Consider the following 21,461-nt stretch of genomic DNA (forward strand, 5'->3'; position numbering starts at 1 on the left):
TGCAAAAAGCAGAATATAATTATTGAATTTGTTACTAATGAATTTGAATCCAAGTCTAATTTAATTAGGTCTAAATAGGTAGTCATAATCTATCCATTTAATAGCCACTAATTAATGAGTTTAATTGGGTTACCCATTTAAAATTAATAAAATTGCAAACCTATACTCATTTGTTGATGAGCAAGTTGAAAAATTAGTTATTATTTACAACTATATATGGAGAGTAACATGATATAAGGTAAATAGGGTGCGAAATTGGGTAAGAGATTAAATAATTTGATAGAAACAAGGTAGAGTGAAGGAAATGTAGAGTTTGTAGGAGAGAGAAGAGTTGGAGGGATATGAAAAGTTTTGGTTAAAAAGGTGAGGAAAAGGGTAATGAAAAGTAGGGAAAAATTAACGAGAAGTGGCGCAAAATAGAGAACGTGGTAGGGAGGAGAAACATTTTGTACTTGGTGTACTTTTAGTATTTCTTTAGATATTTTTGTGACCTTTGTTCATATTTTTTAATATACGATAAGGTACGTAAATACAATATAAATTAAATACTAAAATAGTACTCTTTTGATTTTTTAACCCTTTTTCATGTAACTAATATAAGTAATTCATTTACTATTATTATATTAAACATTAATCCGTGCATTGCAAGACTATTTTTTTTTTTTTTTTCAGCACAGTGGGTATCTGGGGCCGAGGACTGGTTACCGTACGTCCCAACTAATCCCACTGCGTGACCGCGAGAGGCTACCCAACATCATCGGTCAATGGTAACGACTGGGATTCGATCCTTGGTTGGTGGCTCTCACCCAACTGGGCTACAACCACCGGACCGAACCCAGACTGGGCATCCGTGCATTGCAAGACTAGTTACTGCTGTGTATTGTAAAGTATTATTCATTTGTTGGCATTGAATGAGAAGATTGTGAGTCATTCATTATTCATTTAGGAATATAGTAATAATAATAATACTGCAAAAGCGTCAAAGCGGAGGTCGTTGGTCAAACCTTATCCACTGGTCAGCTGTTTGATTTGGCAATGCAAGTAATTTATAGACAATGATTAACAGAGTGGAGCGTACTTGGACAGCGATTAGAGCCTCGTTGTACAAAAAAAAAAATAAAATTAAAAAGACTTTGGTTAGGATATATATATATATATAATTGTATATAATATATTCATATTTTGATATATATCCAAATATATAATACTAATGGTTTACACTAATGAGTTATATGTCAAAATACATTAATATATATATGTATAAGAAATATTAATTAACCATACAAAATTATGTCAAAAAAAAAAAAGCGCAACTATGCTGATTTAGCACGAAACTGTAAAAAGCACTCACTCTATAGAGTACTTTAATTGGATGGAAATGGTTTTGACAAAACAAAAACAAAAAAAGGATGGAAATGGGAGTTTTATGATATACTCTAAATTGGAGTTTGGATTTATCCCAAAGGCAACTTAATGAGGTTTCTTTTGGTTAATAGATTAGCAGTAATTACTTCATTTGTTAATTGGTTGGTATTGAATGAGAAGATTGTGAGTACTGCAAAAGCGTCAAAGCGGAGGTCGTTGGTCAAACCTTATCCACTAATCAAATCTTTATTATTATTATTATCATTAATTTTGTCAAAGGATCAAATCTTAATTTATATGCGTCGTCATCTTTCAAGAATTTTTGTTGGCGAGAGAAGTGAGAAGGCGGTCACATTCTACTCTTCTCTCTTGTTGCAAGTGAAACACGACAAAAAAAAAAAAAAAAGGAGATAAAAGCAAGAAGTAGCCGAAGGAGGAGCAGAAGAGTAACTCAAGCCAGCTTTGGTCAGTCCATCTCTCAGACCATTCTCTCTTTTTTCTTTCTTTCTTTCCATTGCTTTTGTCAAATTTCTGTGTTATGTCCTTTTCACAACCTATGGTTTCAATAATAATTCCTTCTCATGCTTCCGTCATCATGGCCACAATACCATCATCGTCTTTGTGTTTGTGTTTTTTTTGTGTTGGGCCGGGGGGGGGGGGGGGGGTTGATGATTAAAAAAAAAAAAAAAACTAAAGAAATCTTCCTGACAAATGCAACAAAAAGATTCCTTGTCAATCTTGGATGAATAAACATACAATTCTGCGGTCAATAGGAGTCTAAATTTTGATATATAAAATGAAAAGTGATAAAGAAGGGGGAAGGGGGGCAAAGATTTTACAGAAAAAAAATAAACAGAATTCATAAAAAATGGGACGCCTCCTGTACAGATCCATCATTAGTGCAAGTTTCCAAGAGCCCCTCAGTTCTTCTTCTGCAACTAGCAACATTAAAGAAGAAGAAAAAAATTTAATCAAGATGGTTGAAGGGGGAGCCTCAAAAGCCGGCAGAACTGAATTCACGGAGTGCTGGCGCACAACATGGAAGACACCCTACATCATGAGATTGGCCTTATCCGCTGGAATTGGAGGTCTCCTCTTTGGTTATGACACAGGTAATCCAGAAGACACCCCACCCCTCGTGCTTCATTCACTTCCGACCTTGACAAGATTTTCCCTTTACACGCAAGATTGCATTTTTATTCCCCTCTTGCATCCCTAATTTGCTGTAGGAGTTATTTCCGGTGCCCTCCTTTACATTAGAGACGACTTCAAAGCTGTTGACAGGAAGACATGGCTCCAGGTACCACAAGTTCCTTCCACTTTCCATCATCCTCTCTCAAGAATAAGAATTTCTTCTTGTTTAATTACTGCTTCTCTAGGTAAACTGTTCTTGTTTAAAAATTTTCAGGAGACAATTGTCAGCATGGCTGTTGCAGGAGCTATTCTTGGTGCTGCATTTGGCGGATGGATCAATGACAAATTCGGTCGCAAAATCTCCATTTTGGCGGCTGATGTTCTCTTCTTTGTTGGAGCTATTGTTATGGCCGTTTCTCAATCTCCCTGGATGATCATTGTTGGGAGAATATTTGTTGGCTTAGGGGTTGGGATGGCATCCATGACTGCGCCTCTTTACATTTCAGAAGCTTCACCCCACAGAATCAGAGGTGCTCTTGTTAGCACAAATGGTTTCTTAATTACCGGAGGCCAGTTTCTTTCCTATCTTATCAATTTAGCTTTCACCCACGTAAGAATTGGCCATCATCTTGCTCCGTTATTGTCCAATGCATAAAGAAAGATGATTTCTGAGAGTCCATTTAATTTTTGTGCAGACCAAAGGAACTTGGCGGTGGATGCTCGGAGTAGCAGGAGTTCCAGCACTAGTCCAGTTTATTCTAATGCTATCGCTCCCCGAGTCTCCGAGATGGCTTTACAGAAAGGTTCCGCCACAACCGTTCTTTACTCGATTACATTTTTATCGCCTTAGTCTGCTTTTGCTTTTTGTAATTTGCGACTCCCCTTTGCCAAGCAGGGTAAAGTTGACGAGGCCAAATCCATATTACAGAGGATTTATCCTACTGAGGAAGTTGAGGAGGAAATGCAGGCCCTGAAATCATCAGTTGATGAGGAAATGGCCCTACAAGGTTTTGTAGGAGAAGGCAGCTTGCTTTCAAAAGTAAGGCAAGCCTTGAGTTATCCTGTTTTCCGGAGGGGACTATATGCTGGGATTACAGTTCAGGTGGCTCAGCAGTTTGTTGGCATCAATACTGTCATGTATTATAGTCCAAGCATAATCCAGTTCGCTGGTTTTGCTTCAAACCGGACTGCTTTGGCACTGTCCCTCATCACTTCTGGTCTCAACGCAATTGGGTCCATCATTAGTATGTGTTTTGTTGATAGATATGGAAGGAGGAGGCTTATGATCATTTCCATAATAGGCATCATAACTTGCCTAGTGGTTCTATCGATCGTGTTCTTCCAGGCTTCTGCCAGTGCTCCACCTATCGGTAAGGCTGAGTCTGCCCATTTTGGTGGCAATTCCACATGTTTTGGCTATATCCAGGCCCCAGATGCATCTTCTTGGAATTGCATGCAGTGCCTGCAGAAGGCATCTCATTGTGCATTCTGCTCAAATGGAGCAAATCGAGTAAGTTTTTGTTTATCTGGCTTTTGTCCTTGTGGTTCTTCCATAGCAATTAGCTAGGGATATTTCTTTGTGCTAAATATGGTGTGAAGATGTGAGCAAGTTTCCCAAATTTTATGGGTTCTTTGAGTCCCTTGATTCGATGGTTTTGCATTGCATCGCTGAAAATTTATGCATACGATATATTATAGTAGGAGTATTTGTTAATGCAAAACTTTCTCTATGTCATTGTTTTCAATCAGTTCTCTCCTGGAGCATGCCTGGCCTCAAATGATGAATTGAAAACTGCATGCCGGGCTGAGAGCCGAACGTGGTATATAAAAGGTTGCCCCAGCAAAGTCGGATTTCTAGCCGTTGTTTTACTGGGATTGTATATTATAATGTACGCACCAGGAATGGGAACCGTTCCATGGATTGTTAACTCAGAAATTTACCCCTTGAGATACAGAGGCATTGGTGGAGGAATTGCTGCAGTTGCAAACTGGACTTCAAATCTTATAGTGAGCGAGACTTTCTTAACCTTAACTGAGGCTCTTGGCTCAGCTGGCACATTTCTTCTTTTTGCGGGGTTTTCCTTCATTGGTCTGGTGTTCATCTTCTTCCTTGTGCCCGAAACAAAAGGACTACAATTTGAGGAGGTGGAGAAGATGCTAGAGAATGGATTTACACCCTGTAGTTGTTCCAAGAACGGAGGTGGTTCCAAGGATGAGGGTTCTGCTTAATGCTTGAATCAGCTATCTTAGATCAGAAAATATATTCATCTCAAAAGTGTTCATAATGATAGCAACATGTAATCCTCGAGATGTTACTGGAATTAGCTTTCATTTTGATTCTGTGTGTGGACTTTGTAAGGTAGCATCGCTTCATTACCAACTTACTACCCTCATAGTCAATTAGCAAAGATAAGTACATCGCCTGCTGCTGCTTCTATTGATAACTTGTTTCTTCCTCATCATCCTTGCTTGAAAGTGTTTTTTGATCGAATACATCTGCACAGAACGGTTTGATTGCACCACATTGGGTCCAAAAAACAGATGCCACCAGGGATCAAAGCGGAACGAAGGCAGTGTGTATACTTGCAACTACTAACTACAATGAAGTTTCCGGACTGCTAATTATGACACAAAGGCCATCTTCTTCCTTGGTTCTTAAGCTGATGGGAGACAAAGCCGCACCTTAAAATTTACTCATTCTCGTCGAATTTAATGACTCAAAACACGACCCCGCGCTCTCGCATCAACCATATTAAGCGCACAAAAACTATTGCACCAGGTTAGTCTGGTTTTCCGTCTTGAAGGGTTGAATGAGAGAGAGGCAACTACAAGCCAGTTTTGAGCGCAATTGTTTGTTTGCTAAGTTTGAAGTGCGATTTGCATGGGACAATGGGAAAAGGGGAACAAGAATCGATGATCGATCATCTAATATCCAGAACAACCATGACAGGTATCACTACTGTGTTCCCAGAGTTCATATTTGTAGTTCACAAAAAAGGTCTCTTAGCCAACCTGTTTCCATAAACCGTCGGAAAATTCAGAGAATAACTTCAGCTCCTGAAAATTCACATGTGCTATGCTGGTTGAATGCAGCAAGAATAAAGGGTATTCCAAAAATTCCTATTCAGAGTTCGTCTTGAGATGGTACGCATCACCAAAAATGATAATATGAGAGGCTAACGTTTTCAACTAATGACTAGCACTGCAATTTAGTTGGCAAGCAAGCTCACGAGGACATCTTGACCTTCTTACGAAGATATCACAAATGGAATGGATTTGGAAGAGAAAAAATGCGCAGTTTCTCGTACTAAAGTTGCTGCTTCCTTGATACGCGCCATCATAGTGGATAGTTCCATTCATGCTGCAGCAGGAAAACTCTTAGCTTGTGCACCTTGTATCCCCGCCTCAACAAAATGCCGGGCATCAGTGCATCCAATGCTCCACCTTCTTAATATTGCTTTACAGACAATCTCTCTGATAACAAGCAAGGATAAGCAAACATATCAAACGTTAGAGTATGAACCCATCTTATGCAGTTTTTTGAATCTAAAATTACACTTCAGAGAGAAATGTCAATAATAAGAATTGATATGCAGAAAATGATGCTGCTACAGTCCTGTCAAATTTAAGAGGTTTAACAGTTGGTCCGTATGAAAACAACCAAGGATGATGAAATGTATGATTATCAAAGTACAATGGCACCTTATGCGCTTCTGAAGTCTAAATTAACAATTAAGAACCGAATCTCAATATTGGAGAACAGAGAAGCAGGGAGGAGGGACGATTGCCAGTTCTGTTGGAATACTGAGCTGTCCTCGACAGCCCAAGGCATACAAAGCAGTCACTTCCATTTCTTGCTAACTTACAAGTAGGAAAGGACAATCACTGTAGAAAGATATGGTGGTTAAGGCATCTGAGCCAAAAAATAACAGTCCAGTGAGAATGGAAAGTAGCATATGGATCATCAGATGAGTATCCACCAATTTGAAATCTTAAAATTTCACTAACACTTTATGTTCTTTCAAAACTAAAAAGTAGGGAGAGAGCATACTTATGAGTTCATATGTCACGATCATTGTTGTACCATAGAAAGACATATTTAAGAACCTAGGTGCAAACCCTCTATAAAATCCTCTCCAGCCATCTTCTTTAAGAAGTGCCCTAGTGGTCTTCATTACTGATGGTCTTCCGGCACCATAATCATCAATTACCTTCAAATAAAACCCACAAAATTAAGTATAGCAATGACGATAAACATGCATTCTGATCCTGTAGTCAGAGAATTTAAGAATGTACTGAGATTTGGTACCTGAAGCCTTGTCTTTACAGTATCTAGAGGGGTAGTAACAATTGAAGAACATGCACCAGCTACCATTCCTGCTGTAGCCTGGACAGTAACCATCTGTAAATGAGATGGTTTTTGTTGCATATCATCCCTATAACCCAGGCTCCTGAAGTCATAAAGTAAACCCAAAGAAACGTTTCAGCGTGAACGACTTCTAGATATAATAAGAGAGTGTAGCAATTATACCACCAAGACATACGTCCAGATCATGTGCTGAGCTGCCCCATATGCTCCCCACCAAAGTGCTGATGCAGGGGTTTGAGACAGAGCTGTTAATCCAAAGCCTCTATACAAACCACGAATTCCTTCAACCTTAGTAACTTTACGAACAACATCATATGGACCATTGCAAGAAGTAGTCCCTGGAAGCCCTTGAACCATTAGTCGCTGGCAGATCTGAAATGTAAACCCCAAAATTGGGGAGGAACAACATGCAGTTTTTAACAGAGTGAACAAGAAAAATTCAGAGAATCTTTTCTCGCACTCGGGTTCTACTGTTCACAAAGAACATTCTAATCAATTAACTTTCTAGGTAATAGTACAAAAACTTTCAGAACTCAAGCACCAAGACATGTTTCACTGGGTTGGTGTAAATCAAAATTTCAAGTTCAATACTTTCTTACTTGCTTTAGGTCCTCTTTCAGTCTTCCAGTATTCTTCTCCCTCTTTTGTTTTAGGGGTGCGGGGTAGGGACGATTAGCATTAATCAGAAACACAACAAAATTCAGTTTCTGGCTGTAACTCTTCCACTCAACAAAGATTCTTCAATCTTTGATGATTTTAACAATACTTATTATGGTCTTACAACAATTGACACAAGCTAGAAGACAATAAAATCAGAAATCAAATTAAAAGAAATCTTTGAATGCAGTCTTAAAAAGTAGTGTACCTACCACCTCTAAAGGGACGAAGTATACACATGAAACTATATTTGAAAACATTCCAGCAACCGCGTTTGCGATGCCAACACGAGTAGCTTCCGGCACATCTAGACCTTCAGTGCATTTAAACATCATATCTTTTGATACTTCAAGTGAAGTGAGAGCCAGGACTCTGCCTGGCAACGATCCGATTGCAGATGTACCAAAACCTCTAAATATGCCAGGTAGACCATCACTCTTGATTATGTGTTTGAACACAGACATTCCGTTCACACGGGAGAGACCAGAAGCAGCTACTTGCATCCTTGTCTTGACAACTGCAGTTGGGTGTATTAATGCTGACTGAGCAGTAAAGAGGATGGCCCCAATAACGTGAAACCTTGTCTTATCCAACCTAAACTCAAGGCACAGCAAGCATCAGGGATAGCTCAAGATTTCTAGAATGTAATTTACGAGCGGATAAACACATTTTGTAAAGCACTAAACAGATAATCGGAATAGGAGAATGCAGGAGATACTTAATCCTGAAGGATGAAGAAAAATGAAATGCACATTGTGGTAAATAGAGACTAAGAAGCAAGTCCTTGATACACGTAGTTTGTCAGGATCGCATTTTGTAAAGGGCTAAAGTACAATTCGAAATGCAGTGAGACAATTTGGATAAGAGCATAACTTTGATTTTCGCTCATAAAATAAACTTTCATTCGAACCATCATCTGCAATCCTGGAATGAATGATAGAGACAAAAGCGTACAAAAAAGGTGATGATCAACAGTCTTGGGAAGCAAGGAGTACAAATAACGGGATCGGTGTCGTATCATAAAAAGCAAGACTTTTTACGAGTTGAATGATATGGCAATCTTGAAACTTGTATGGAAAAGATTTTTTTTCAATTGCACCACATTGTACGTATGTGATGACCCTAAACTCTAAGAAGGCAGCCAGGCTTGGCCCTGCAACATTTTTTTTCTTTTTGGTTGGGGGGCATGAAATCAGCATCAGAATAGTAAGTAGTAATTAACAAGCAGCGTCATTCGTGATGACCACCATTACTTGCAATTCATCATCATCATCTTCTTCTTCTTCAAAAGTGGCAAAAGAGTTGATGTTTGCAAAACTCATGCCATCTCATTTATTTGACATTGCAAGATCCAAACTTTTCAAACTTAATTATACCCCACTAGTGAAAAAATATGGAAAAGGAAGTTTTCTTTTCCCTTCTTAAACAAAACATAGTGAATCGAATAATTAAACAGCAAAAATATCAAGTGGTTTTTTTTTTTTTTTTTTGCATTAATAAGTAAATAGAGCGAGTTAAAGCCTGAGGAGGGAAAAAATAAAAAGACAGAGTTGAGAGAGAAGAAGGAATAAGCGAGTACCTGTCCCAGTGAATGTTAGTGTCGGCCAGAGCCAGCTGTGGGGGGCGACTCCCTACTGCTTCTGTTTCTACCGCCATTTGTTTCTCCCCCGTATTTGTATTGTATACTAATAACAATAATATAATACTTATTAGTAAGAGGTTTGGCCAAAACAAATCATACGACTATAGGAAGGATTACTGCTGCTCCTTTCTACTCCCACCGGTGCCTCCAGCCAGTTGGAGTTGATTATCAGAAGAAGAAGAAGAGAGGCAGAAAAGACGGCAACACTTTAAGAAAATTATTGTTGCAATATGCTGCTGGTGCAAAGCTTGGGATCAAGGGAGGGAAATTTTACAACTATATAATAATAATAAGAAGGGCAAATTATCCAATTGACCCTTGAACTCTTTGTCTAGGTAAAAATAAGCCCCTCATCTATTTTTTGCTGACTTTAAACTCTCGAACTTGTAAAATTGGACACCCGAGACCCTTTTAGCCAGTTTCTCCGGTTTTGCAACCGGAAGGTCAATTCACACGAATGCCAGTGTGCTTCTTCAAAGGACATTTTTGTCCGCATCTTCTAAGCAAAAAAGGAACAACTCCTCCACCTCCTCCCCACCTTGGTTCAACCAGCCCAGTCCCTTGCTCGTCCTCCCATCTCCAAATTCTCCGTCAGGGCCGTCGGCCTCGACTCCAACAGCCGCGTTTTTATAGGCGTCGATCTCGAGTTCTCTGGTCTCCCCTTACATCAATCTGTCCACGCAGAGCAGTTCCTCTGCAACAACCTCGCCGTCCATGGCTGCCCTCGCCTCATTGCTCTCGCCGTCTCCGCCCCCCTTGTGGCCACTGCCGCCAGTTCTTCCAAGAACTCCGGGATTCTTCCTCTCTCTAAATCCTCATCACCTCCGACCACCCAAATCAAAACTTTTCAAAATCTCCCCTCCCCTTTAAGCCATTGCCGGAATTCTTAACCAACCCATTTGGCCCCTGTGATCTGTTGGATAAAGAATCTCCCCTCCTCCTCGAACCCCATAGCACTGGGCTATCTTTTGATACTTCCCGAAAACAGGCAAATTTGTGCAATGGCTATTCAAAAGAATCCGAACTTGATGGGAATTTTAAAAATTTAAGCAATGGGTTTTAGGGAGAGTAGGAAGAAAGTGAGGCCCTTCTGAGGATAGAAGCCTTGGAGGCTGCCAACAAGTCACATGCACCGTATAGCGGGTGCCTATCCGGGGTGGCCCTGATGGATCCCGAAGGGAAAGTGTACAGGGGATCATATATCGAGTCTGCAGCATATAATCCGAGTTTGGGGCTGATTCATTGCAATTGCTGTGTAATCTCTTCACTTGAACTCGCTCCTACTCCCTGCGCTTATGGATATGGTGGTCTCGCCGGAGACAACTATGGTGGTCTCGCCGAGAATAGCGGCTGCAATGGCATCTCCACTGGAAGGTTTGGATGAGAATAGTGTTTTAGCGTCTAATTTTGATAGGACTAGTGTCCAAAGTGGGGGAGAATTGGGCAGTCGAAGGAATAGCTATGATTTCGCTAGTGGGGAGATTCCTGAGAGTGGTGGTATCACTCTCCTGCAGAGAATGAGAAGAGAGAAATCGGCGGCAACGAGGGTTTTGCAGAAATGGAGGGAAGAAGGTGGAGGAGTTGTTCCATTTTTGTTTAGAAGATGCGGACAAAAATACCCTTTGAAGAAGCACACTGGCATTCGTGTGAATTGGCCTTCCGGTTGCAAAACCGGAGAAACTGGCTAAAAGGGTCACGGGTGTCCAATTTTACAAGTTCGAGGGCTTAAAGTCAACAAAAAATAGATGAGGGGCTTATTTTTACCTAGACAAAGAGTTCAAGGGCCAATTGGATAATTTGCCCTAATAAGAAAGCTTCGGAAGGTTTCGGGGTCCAGGAATTTCGGAAACTGGGCTACGCTTATGTTGTTTTTAATTTTTTTTAGGGATAATTGCAGAAAACTCCCTTGACATTTCTGACACCAGCACTCACCTCCCCTATCTAGGGGTGGCAATTCCTGACACGACCCGAAAACATGACATGAACCTAACACGAAATTAATGGGTTTGGGTTGAGGTTTCGAGAGTTCGGGTCAGAATCGGGTCGAACCCGATGAACCCGAAAAGAAAACAGGTCAATTTCGGGTCAACTCGTGGTGACCTGATATGACCCGATGTGACCCGTTTATGAATTAAAACTAATTTAATAAACATAAAAATTATTTTATCTAACTAAACTAAATCATTTTTTTTCCAAAGGCATTAATTACTTAATCCTAAATGAATTTATTTAACTTGTGTGAAGTTAAAATTATTATATTTGGACAAATAATATATTATGTTATTTTTTACTTTTATGTTGTTTTAATTTATTTTATATTTGGTTTGGGATAAAACACTTTTATGGTGTTTAATTTATTTTAGATTTGGTTTGAAATTATTTATTTAAAATTTTATTACTTGATGATGTAATTAATTTTGTGAAAAATTGATTTTATTAGAAATTACAGTGATAAATTAATAAATTAAAATTAAGTTTCGGGTCATTTCGGGTTGACCCGCCAACCCGAAATTTTCGGGTTCGTGTCAGGTACCCTAACCCGTTTCGGGGGGCGGGTCGGGTTCGGGTCAGCAGGTTCTTTGTTATACTTAAGCCTCAACCCGAACCCGACCCGATTGCCACCCCTACCCCTATCTATGGTTTTAAGGCAGCAATGACCTCTCCTAGGAGGAAATTGTGGCTCATTGCAGACAAAAGATTGTGAAAATATACCTTTATACCTTGATGAACGAGTTATGCAAAAGAAACCCCCTATTTATCGTTAACAAATTAACTAATTAAATTACTTGTGAGTTCTAACATGTTTAGACTTCTAACAGGTTTAGACAGTATAAGCATGGCTAACCAATGGCTCCAATTGAAGAGGAAGATGGCGCCATGAATTGGCACCAATTTGTGAATGACAACTTTTGAGATGACAAGGGCTAAACGGTGTAGCATCTTGAGAGTTGTACATAAGGGAAAAAGTATGTTGGTTCTACTTAGTTCATGAGAGCCAAAATAATAGTGAAAGAAGAAACAAAATAGGCAGTTGTAAGCAAGTAGAATCTAAGCATTTTCTTCATAAACTTTGCGAGAATCACAATTGTAAAGGTAAATGATCCTTGCTGTTGTCACTTTAAGAGATAAATTTTGCATGTTAGTTGTTGTATGATAAAATGCTGTCCCTTTAACCTTCAGCGAATTCACAAGTTATCAACAATGAAAAATGAATGGATGATGTATCATCACTTTAACACTTATTGATGATTGATGGAATATGTTACTGATGATTAATGGCATATGAACGAATGATGTATCATCACTTTAACATTTGCTGCTCTGTTTGTAGATGCACCTTTTCTCGATCTTCACTTTGCTTGTATTACCACGTTGTATTGGTCATTGTTTGAGTTCATGGCTAGTCTGTGATACAAATTTACAAGATTGCAGTACAATTGCATGGCGTCGTGCTTTCAAAAAATGTAGTCAATAATTGTCACTCTTAAAACTGTAAGATGGCTCTCATTCTTGCTTATGACATATCTATCCATTATGAGAGGGAAAAAAAAAGAGAATCTCAAATGTTGATCAAATTGGTAACTTGTTATGTGATGTTGCCGTTAAAGGATTTAGTCAAGTCCCTAGGCATGTGAATATGTTATTGCACATGAGGTGTGAAATTCCTAAAACAGGTGGCATGTTTGATATAATTGATGATGATTCTGTTAGTGAAATGTTCAATATCTTGCAAATCTAGCCATTTGTAACTAGCTGTTCCTTAGTTCATGATGCTTCAGATGTTTTATGTCAACTAAAAAGGTTTAATAATACTATTTGGCATGCAACATAAAAGGGCAAGTTTGACACAAATTTCTCATTTCACTCTTTAAAACAATATTTTAATGGCACCTTCTCTAGTACGGACTAAATATGAAAAAAAAATCAGCAAGTTTAAGGGAGGTCAGTGCTGTTTCTTAAACTACAGGGGAAGTGAGTGCTAGTGTTAGAAATCTCAATGGAGGTTTCTTTCTGCAATTTTCCCTTTTTTAATTTTTTAACTCCTCGTGTGACGTAGAAAGACTCAAAACCCAAGCCCAATTTCAAGACACCAATTCAGACCGGTCCAATGATTGAATTGACGTCGGTGGCTTGGTGGTGCGCTCTTGCTCTTGCTATTGCATTTGCGCGTTTTAAAACGAATCTCACAAAACATATTTATTGTTATTGGGCTCGCGAATTCATTAGTTAGGAACAAATAATGGCAAGTGAACATTATGAGATTTCTTAACGAAACACGTTTGGATGGACAGTGGCAGATTATTTAGAACGTGATTCAAACAAAACCCCAATTGCAGATAAGGGATTTTTATTATTGATTGTCTCGCGATCTACTAATTATTAACCTTTCTCCTTCATTGATGTAAATGAAAGTACTAAAAAGCTGAGGTGTTCGATTCGACTTGACAAATCTGAGGTGTTAAGGAAATTAAAATCCAATTCTTATTCTGTAAGCAGCCACATAAATCCAAATTACTACTAATCATCATCATCAAGCCAGGAAATTTTGTTCTTGATTGGGGTCTTCTCAGCGCGTACACTACTACCTCCGGTGGTATATTATAAGTATTATTGTACCATTCCAGATATGCGGTAGACGGACCCGGACCTTATGATAACGACGTCGTCTTTTTCAATATTCATTCCCTCCCATCCCATGGCTTCTAAAGTAGTTGTACATTTTTACCTGTACCACTAGATAGATGACCACCCAGAGCCGGCTCCCTCTTTTTTTTTTTTTTTTTTTTGCCGCCGGCTGAGGAGAATAGAATAGAAGAGACTAGACTAGAGAGAAGAATTCTCTCCCTAAATTTTCGTTTTCCTAATTTTTTTCTCACCCAACAAAGCGCAATGGATGTCATTTTGATCTTTTTCATAAATATCATATTTAAATATTTTTAAAATTTAATAACTATTAATTTAATAATATATAAAATTTAATAAATTCCAAAAATTAAAATACATAAAAATTATTTTTATTTTTTTTGAAGCTATTGTACTTATTTTTCATTGAATTAAGTAATAGTTATTGGATTTAAAAAATAAAAAAATATTTATAAAGAAAAGATAATAATAAATATAATAAAAAATGAGATAGAAAAAGAGAATCAGTCGCGCCGAATAAATATAATAATTTTTTTTTTGTTTTTTTGGTTTTCTTGGCCCCTCTCGATATGCCTGTATGTCCCTCCACCCAGGGATGCTAGGGTTTCCTTAACCGCGTCTACTTCCAATTATTATTATTTTTTATAGCCATAAATCCACGAATGAATGAATATACATGTATAGACGGCTAGTTATAGGCATAGCAGAAAATTATGCGTGGCAAAATCAATTGTAATAAATTGGATACAAAATCATCTAAATTTGAGTCTGGAACCACAACGTCAACAGCAACAGCTCTGGTTCAGCAGGAGGTGAAGGCAGTCAACCATGGCTTGAATCTTCTCTCCTCTCTATCTCTCTCGCCCGCGCGCGCGCTCGTTCGCTCGGTAAATACACATCTCTACTCTCTCTCTCTCTCTCTCTCAGCATCCTGTACTATTTGTTTCCATGGTTGAATATAGACTATGTATTTGATTGGTGATATCATTTTTATTCTCCTCTTCTTTCTTCCTTTTTTTTTTCTTTGATTCCAGAAAAGAAAAGCTGTGATGGTGCTTAACTTTTGAGTATCAATTGATTTGTTAGAGACTGATTGATATGAGAAAGCAACCATGTAGTAGTATTAATTTTTGTGTTTTTTTTTTGGGTGGGCGCGCCGGATTTTTTTTTTGGGGGGGGGGGGGGTTGGTTGAGGGGAAGATAGCTGGGTGTTTCCAAAGCGATACTTCTCTCCAAGGATTTCTCTCTTGGTCTGTTTGTTTATGTTTTCCTCCTTAGATATGCTTAATTGGTTCAGATTTTTATTTTGGGCAGAAATAGGATTTATGCGATCATTTCAAGGCTCTGATTCTTCCAACCAGCTTCCTTTTGTTATTTTGTTTACTCTGCAGAACAGTGTTTAGTCGTCAAGTTTTACTGTTGCCCACTCTTGCGCGCGATAGACTGTTAGATTGTTCCGGACGTGGTGTGGAAGTAGCATTACGCCTGCTAATAACCCCCTGTTCTTTGCTTTCTTTAGAGGTGGCAGTCTTCGGATGGAATTCTATAGCTTTCCGGAACAAGAATATGCAGATACTTATTTGGTAATCTTTCTGGCCGTCTAATGGTCAAGTTTTTCAACGTCTGTTTCTCACCTTGTCATTCTGGTCTGCAGTTTGGTGTGTTTTTTATGTATTATGCTTTTTTTTTTTGGTTGGGGGGGGGGGGTGTTTACCAATTGATAGTAGTGATTGTATTTTGGTGTCTTAGATTCAAGGTACTGAGTTAAACTCACAGTTCAGTAGCCCAAGTCTTGAAGCCATGTATAGCGAAGGAGCTCCGGAATTCATCGTTGATCAGGGCTTGTATTATCCTACTGCCACCAATTATGGATATATCTGTACAGGTTAGGATACCACCTATGTTGTATTCGAGCCAGTGATTACTTTTTTGTTGTGTTCTCTCTTCTTGTTTTATCTTCTTGCATTTATACATGTAGTCCGGTATGTATATGTATGCATATTTGTTGATGCAGCTCCTTTTTGTTCAGGATTTGAATCACCTGGTGAATGGGATGACCACCGCAGGGTTTTTGGTCTGGATGGTCAAGATATCCAATATGCCGTGAGTTCATTCGCACGTACAATGTCTTCCTTTACTACTTTGTGGCTATGTGGTAGTTTCTAACCTCATAATCTTGTTTGTCCAGGGTTCCCAAACTGAAACTTTTCCCTTTCTATATTACACACCTACCTATGGATATGGACAGTACACCTACAACCCTTACATTCCTGGGGCTATGGTGGGAGTTGATGGGCAATTTCTAGGGGCACAACAGTACTACACCATCCCATCTTATGAAAATCCTTCATCTGCACCAGCATATTTCCCCATGGTTGTTCAGTCTAGGTCAGATCTCATTGCAAATAATACAACAGACCCCTTCCTTCATACTACCACATCTACTGCTAATAGAGCTGATCGCTCAGGTCTGAAGCAAAATATTTCTTCAGCTTCTTCTGCCCTTTCCTCAAATCTTTTGGGGCCTGCTTCTAGTCAAGCTAGTTCCATGATGATGGTATCTGATGGAACTAAAACGAATGCTACAGCTAGCGTACGACCTATCACACATGCAAATGTTACATCCAACAGATTGTCCCGCCCAGCTTCTAACCAAATTCTTCAGGTTAGACTTACTTTGCTGAGAAAACAGCTTGTACAAAATGTTTTTGATAAGTTTTGTCATTATCTGAGGTGTCTGAATGTGTACTCATAATTGTTTTAGCTAAGTTTAATGCAGATGTAACTACCTGCTGTTGCACTCTCTGCTTTCTTCCTCTGGCTATTTGTCTAGCCGTTCTCCTTTTGCTTTACTTGAGGTTGTGAGAGGTCGTAATTCACAAGTAAAAATTTGGTTTACCTGCCTATTTTAACATAAGTTTTCTTCTTTGCAGGGTGGAGTTAGTCAAGCCCTGGAGCATATGCCACCTGGGAAGGCTTTTCCGAGCAGTAGTCAATTTAAAGTTGCTCAACCACGTGGTAATGGGATGTCTAGCTTTGGATCTACATTGCATGTGGAGCCCACGACAGATAAAGTTCAATCCACGTTTCCTCACGGGAGAGGTCCAAATGTTACAAAAGTAAGGCCTGATGCACTTGGTGAGCAGAATCGAGGCCCTAGAGTTGACAAACCAGAAAATCAATTATTAGTTAAAGCTTACACAACCAGGGCAGGAGATGCTGATACGGAGGGAAATATTATTATTAATACCGATGGATATAATAAGGATGACTTTCCACTTGACTACACCAGTGCCAAATTTTTTGTTATTAAATCGTACAGTGAAGATGATGTGCACAAGAGTATTAAGTACAATATTTGGTCCTCCACACCCAATGGGAACAAGAAGCTAAACAGTGCTTATGAAGACGCTCAAAGATTTGCAAATGGGGATTCAGGACGCTGCCCAATTTTTCTCTTCTTTTCTGTAAGTGACACTCAGTAACTATTATTTTACAGGTGAAATCATGTTCTTTTGTCTTTTTTGATGCACTGTCACTCGATTCTTGAGGTATGGACCTTCTTGAAATGAAGCTTTGTGGCAATGGTAGCTTCCATTTTTTGTGAAGCTAACTGCTTGTCCTCTTGAAATGAAGGTAAATGCAAGTGGTCAGTTCTGTGGTGTTGCTGAGATGACTGGCCCTGTAGATTTTTACAAAGATATGGATTTTTGGCAGCAAGACAAGTGGACTGGGAGCTTCCCTGTCAAGTGGCACATAATAAAGGATGTGCCAAACCCCAACTTCAGGCACATAATATTAGAGAACAATGATTATAAACCAGTAACTAACAGTAGAGACACACAAGAGGTTGGTTAACCTTTACTTTCAGTGCAAATATCAACAAATTTCCTAATTTGCTCATTACGTGACTATTGATTGGTAAATTCTTTTGGAATTTAGGTTATCTTTCTTATTCTTGTCTGTTTGGCTTTGAATGTTGCTGGTGGGCTTTGAACATTGTTGGCATGCTTTGCTGTGTGTTTTTGAACAACTTGGTGGTTTCTGTCATCATGGCAATCTTTGCCTTTCTTTGCTCCTGCATCCTTTTTTTATTTTTTATTTTTGGGTTCATGCTTCATGCTACACTTGGTGGATATAACATCAATTTATTGCATGACATATTGCTTCTGAATTCTATAAATTATGCGACTATCATTGTGCATCACCTCCTGAAGAGAATGTGCTGGGAAACTTTGTTTGTTTTCAGGTGGGGAGGGTTTGCATGTGAAATTAGAGGAAAACGTATTGCCTTATTAGGACTTGGGAGATACAATGTTCCATGTAGCTTTCTCATGATAAAAGATAACTATGAATATGTTTAGCTTCTGAACCCTCCACCTCTTTTTTACTCCCTTTCACATTCTCTTTCTTGTAATCTCAAAATTTTCTCCTTTTAAATGAACTCTTGGTTTTTATCTGATGGTATGCCATGACATGAATCTTAGTTTTGTACTTTTTTCTGCTATTATTTATGCTCAGGTACGCTTCAGGAAAGGAATTGAGATGCTGAAAGTATTTAAGACCCATGTATCCAAGACTTCTTTACTTGATGACTTCATGTACTATGAAAATAGACAGAAACTTTTACAGGAAGAGAAAGCTAGGCTGCTTATGAAAAAATACGAACATCCAGTTCTTGTTCCTATTTTGGATCCTCCAGACAAGCTTACTTCTAGGATTAACTTTTCTTCTAAACAAGATGATATGAGTTACAAAAGTAATGATTCGAACCACTCTGATCATGATACAGCTGCGTCTGTTAAGACTGCTGGCTTAGATGGTGATACTGTAAATGATGATGTTGTGGATGTAGCAGATGGGGAAGCAAGCATACATGATTTTCTAAAGATTGGCACACTCACTATTACTCCAAAGCAGTCTGGCTCCGAGCTCTTGGGGGTTGTTACTGCTACTGTGGCAAACTCTTCTCTGTCTGATGTTGTTACAGTAGGATCTGTGCCTGTCAGGATAAAGGAAACAGCAGAATCTCCTGGTTTTCTGACATTTGGGACTATTCAAGTTGATCCTACTGTTCTCGACCACGACATGGCTTGCTATCGCGGCAAAGGTGGACAAAAATAGGTCGGTGTGTGGTCAAATTTCGATGACGGGAGTCCATCAACTATGACAAAGCATTTGCTCTATATGGTGGGTCATATTGGCCCCCCCCCACCCTCTCTCTCTCTCTCCCCAAAACACAACTAGATGCCTTTCCATTGTAAAACTGAGTGTATTATGCTGGGGCAGTGTAGTTGTAGGTCATTCTCATTTTCCTTTAAAGCTTAGTCTGGGAAGGGATATTGATTTGATCCCGATGTTATACTAACCTTCTTTTGGGTATTGGAGATTATGGGTCTATGGTGGCGGGCAAATTGGCAAATTTTTTTGGTATATACCTTGTAATTTACCTTTTTTGCTGTACTTTAAAGCAATTTTAATTACCTAGTCAGGGAGTCGTGATTTCGCAGGAGTTAATATATAGACTTTGAGAATGCATTGGGTGAAATACAATGCGAGCAAGTAATATTGTGAACGTATCTTTCTTTGCAACATTGACAAAGAAGGATTGATAATTTGTCTACGGGTAAAGTAGTAAGCTTCTTCTGTTGATGATAATATATGTTTTTCAAAGGCAAGAAGAAAATTGTAAAAAGTTTCATTCATGAAAACTTCACGAAGTACGAGCCCATCTCCCTCTAGTTTTAAGACGTTATTGTGAAGTCAGAGTTCTATTTAGTCCTGCTACACTCAAGACTATAATAAAATAGACATCCTTGTAGAGTCGCAGCAGCAACATCTGACTATAAAAATTAAAATAGAGACATTCTTCCAGCAACACCCGCTGAAGCAGTAGCAGTAGTGTTTCACCTGAGCCGGAGGTAAAAAGATGATCTGATTTGTGAGGAGGAGCTGGGATGGGAGATGATCCCACTTATGGCCTTCCTAGTTGCTCGGGGAACTCGGTCTGTTTGGAAGTGAGTTTTTTGACCAAGTTTTTTATCTACTAATTTTTTAACAACTTTTGCTACAGGAACCCCAAAAAACTTCTCAAAACATTTTACTTACACACTTCAAAAATACACAAAAAACTTTCCCTTCAACTTTTCTTCTTTTTCCTCCCCGACCCAACCCACCACATCCTCCGCCGCCGGCAACCACCACTTCCGGCGCCGGTTACTATTCAGGCGGCCAGTTCCGGCCATACACAAAGTTTTTTTTTTCTCTCCCTCCTCCCTCCTCCCTCCCTCTTCCCCTCTGCCTTCCCCGCCCCCTTCCCCCTCCCCTTTCAGGCGGTTTTTAAATCTTTCATTTTCAAATACAAAAAAATGAACATAAAACCCCAAGAACCGAACAAGCAAAATCATAGCCCAGAAAAGGCAAAAAAGGGGAAAAAAAAAAAAGTCCAGAATGGAGGAATTGGACATCAAATTCAACGTGATGGTTTCCTTATTCAACTGGATGCAGAAGAGCAAATCCTCCGTGATGAAGCGTTCCAAGTTCCGCAAATTCCGCGATGCTTTTTGCCGGAAACCGGGGTACTATTTCAGCGCCGTCCGCAGGGTGGCGGGGAGAGGGGGTCGCGCTGGGGAAAGGGCGGGGGGTGGCAGGGGAGGGGATCGCGCAGGGGAGGTGGCGGGAGAAACTGGGGAAAGGGTAGGGGGTGGCGGGGGGAGAGGGAGTGGGGAAAGGGCAGGGGGTGGCGGGGGGAGGGGGTCGCGGTGTCTGAGGGGAAAGGGGCATAGGGGATGGCGGGAGGAGAAAGGGAAAGGGAGGAGAGGGGTGGCGGGCGTGAGTGCTGCTGGGAGGTAACGGGGAGGAAAGAAAGAAAGAAGAAGAAGAAAAAGGAAGAAGAAGAAGAATAGAGGAAAGAAAAGAAAAAGGAAAGAAAGAAAAAGAAAAAGAAAGAGAAAGAGAAAAAGAACGAAAAAAAAGAAAAGGAAAAAAAAGTTTTTCACTCTACAAAAACTTCTACAAAATTTTTCACCTTACAAAAATTTCTACAAAAAAATTTTTCACCTTACAAAAACTTCTATAAAATTTTTTCAAAAACTTCTACAGTGCACTACAGTAAAGTTTTAGACAAACTCCCAAAAAACTCAGGTTCCAAACAGGCCACAAATCCTCGAGGTGTCTGGTGAAACTGAACAGTGCTTGCAATGTCAATCCAAATAAGTACTACTACTAACTAGTAATTTTCAGCATAGGCTGGTGGACACCACCAAGCCTTTAGGAGGCAAAGGCTTGCTACAATTGTGGTTATTCAAAAAAATCCAGATGGATGCGTGGTGTACCCGTTTGGTCCGATGATGGTTCTGTCCCCATCGGTCCTCCATAGGCCTAGTTGGGTCTCCCCGTAGTTAGATTAGGATAGAATAAGAGTAGGAGTAGGGATGACTATTGACGAAAAAAAAAAACTAGTAATTTTCAGCGTAGGCATTAGGCAATATCAGGGAAATACTAACTGTTGTTCTATTTTTGGCTTATTATAGCTAAAATAGTTGTATTGTTACGTCCTAATGTTTGCCCCCTTTTAGGAGTTAACAAGAATTTGGACTGGCCAAATTTAAATACGAAAAATTTTATGGTTTCTTTTGGATGCAATAATGT

General features: G+C 39.4%; 3 protein-coding genes and 1 pseudogene across 7 annotated transcripts; 3 read left to right on the plus strand and 1 right to left on the minus strand.

Moving 5' to 3' along the window:
• Positions 1–1,688: 1,688 nt before the first annotated feature.
• On the plus strand, positions 1,689–4,943 carry LOC113738011 (inositol transporter 4). Of its 2 annotated transcripts, XM_027265152.2 has the most exons (7): positions 1,689–1,830; positions 2,254–2,477; positions 2,595–2,665; positions 2,774–3,109; positions 3,195–3,302; positions 3,395–4,009; positions 4,249–4,943. In XM_027265152.2, exons 2-7 carry the CDS (start codon positions 2,342–2,344, stop codon positions 4,726–4,728), a joined length of 1,746 nt encoding a protein of 581 aa, XP_027120953.1. In that variant the 5' UTR covers positions 1,689–1,830; positions 2,254–2,341; the 3' UTR covers positions 4,729–4,943. The 2 variants fall into 2 exon arrangements, with proteins under 2 accessions (XP_027120953.1, XP_027120952.1); XM_027265151.2 differs by lacking the exon at positions 1,689–1,830 and having other exon boundaries at positions 2,062–2,477.
• A 487-nt stretch (positions 4,944–5,430) lies between these two features.
• On the minus strand, positions 5,431–9,406 carry LOC113738012 (uncharacterized). 3 transcript variants are annotated; one of them, XM_027265153.2, is made up of 6 exons: positions 9,105–9,406; positions 7,738–8,119; positions 7,044–7,240; positions 6,809–6,950; positions 6,551–6,710; positions 5,431–5,973 (listed from the first exon to the last, which is right to left on the minus strand). In XM_027265153.2, exons 1-6 carry the CDS (start codon positions 9,179–9,181, stop codon positions 5,948–5,950), a joined length of 984 nt encoding a protein of 327 aa, XP_027120954.1. In that variant the 5' UTR covers positions 9,182–9,406; the 3' UTR covers positions 5,431–5,947. The 3 variants fall into 3 exon arrangements, with proteins under 3 accessions (XP_027120954.1, XP_071940207.1, XP_071940208.1); XM_072084106.1 differs by having other exon boundaries at positions 5,431–6,710; XM_072084107.1 differs by having other exon boundaries at positions 5,431–6,710; positions 7,044–7,206; positions 7,734–8,119.
• A 218-nt stretch (positions 9,407–9,624) lies between these two features.
• LOC113737863 (cytidine deaminase 1-like) lies at positions 9,625–10,551 on the plus strand (annotated as a pseudogene).
• A 3,860-nt stretch (positions 10,552–14,411) lies between these two features.
• On the plus strand, positions 14,412–19,298 carry LOC113738014 (YTH domain-containing protein ECT4). Of its 2 annotated transcripts, none has more exons than XM_027265156.2 (8): positions 14,412–14,698; positions 15,203–15,394; positions 15,561–15,696; positions 15,841–15,914; positions 16,000–16,476; positions 16,745–17,278; positions 17,448–17,660; positions 18,333–19,298. In XM_027265156.2, exons 2-8 carry the CDS (start codon positions 15,347–15,349, stop codon positions 18,933–18,935), a joined length of 2,085 nt encoding a protein of 694 aa, XP_027120957.1. In that variant the 5' UTR covers positions 14,412–14,698; positions 15,203–15,346; the 3' UTR covers positions 18,936–19,298. The 2 variants fall into 2 exon arrangements, with proteins under 2 accessions (XP_027120957.1, XP_027120958.1); XM_027265157.2 differs by having other exon boundaries at positions 14,534–14,698; positions 15,331–15,394.
• The last annotated feature ends 2,163 nt before the right edge of the window (positions 19,299–21,461 follow it).

The sequence above is a fragment of the Coffea arabica genome, chromosome 3e (genome assembly GCF_036785885.1).
Source record: "Coffea arabica cultivar ET-39 chromosome 3e, Coffea Arabica ET-39 HiFi, whole genome shotgun sequence".
NCBI lineage: Eukaryota > Viridiplantae > Streptophyta > Magnoliopsida > Gentianales > Rubiaceae > Coffea > Coffea arabica.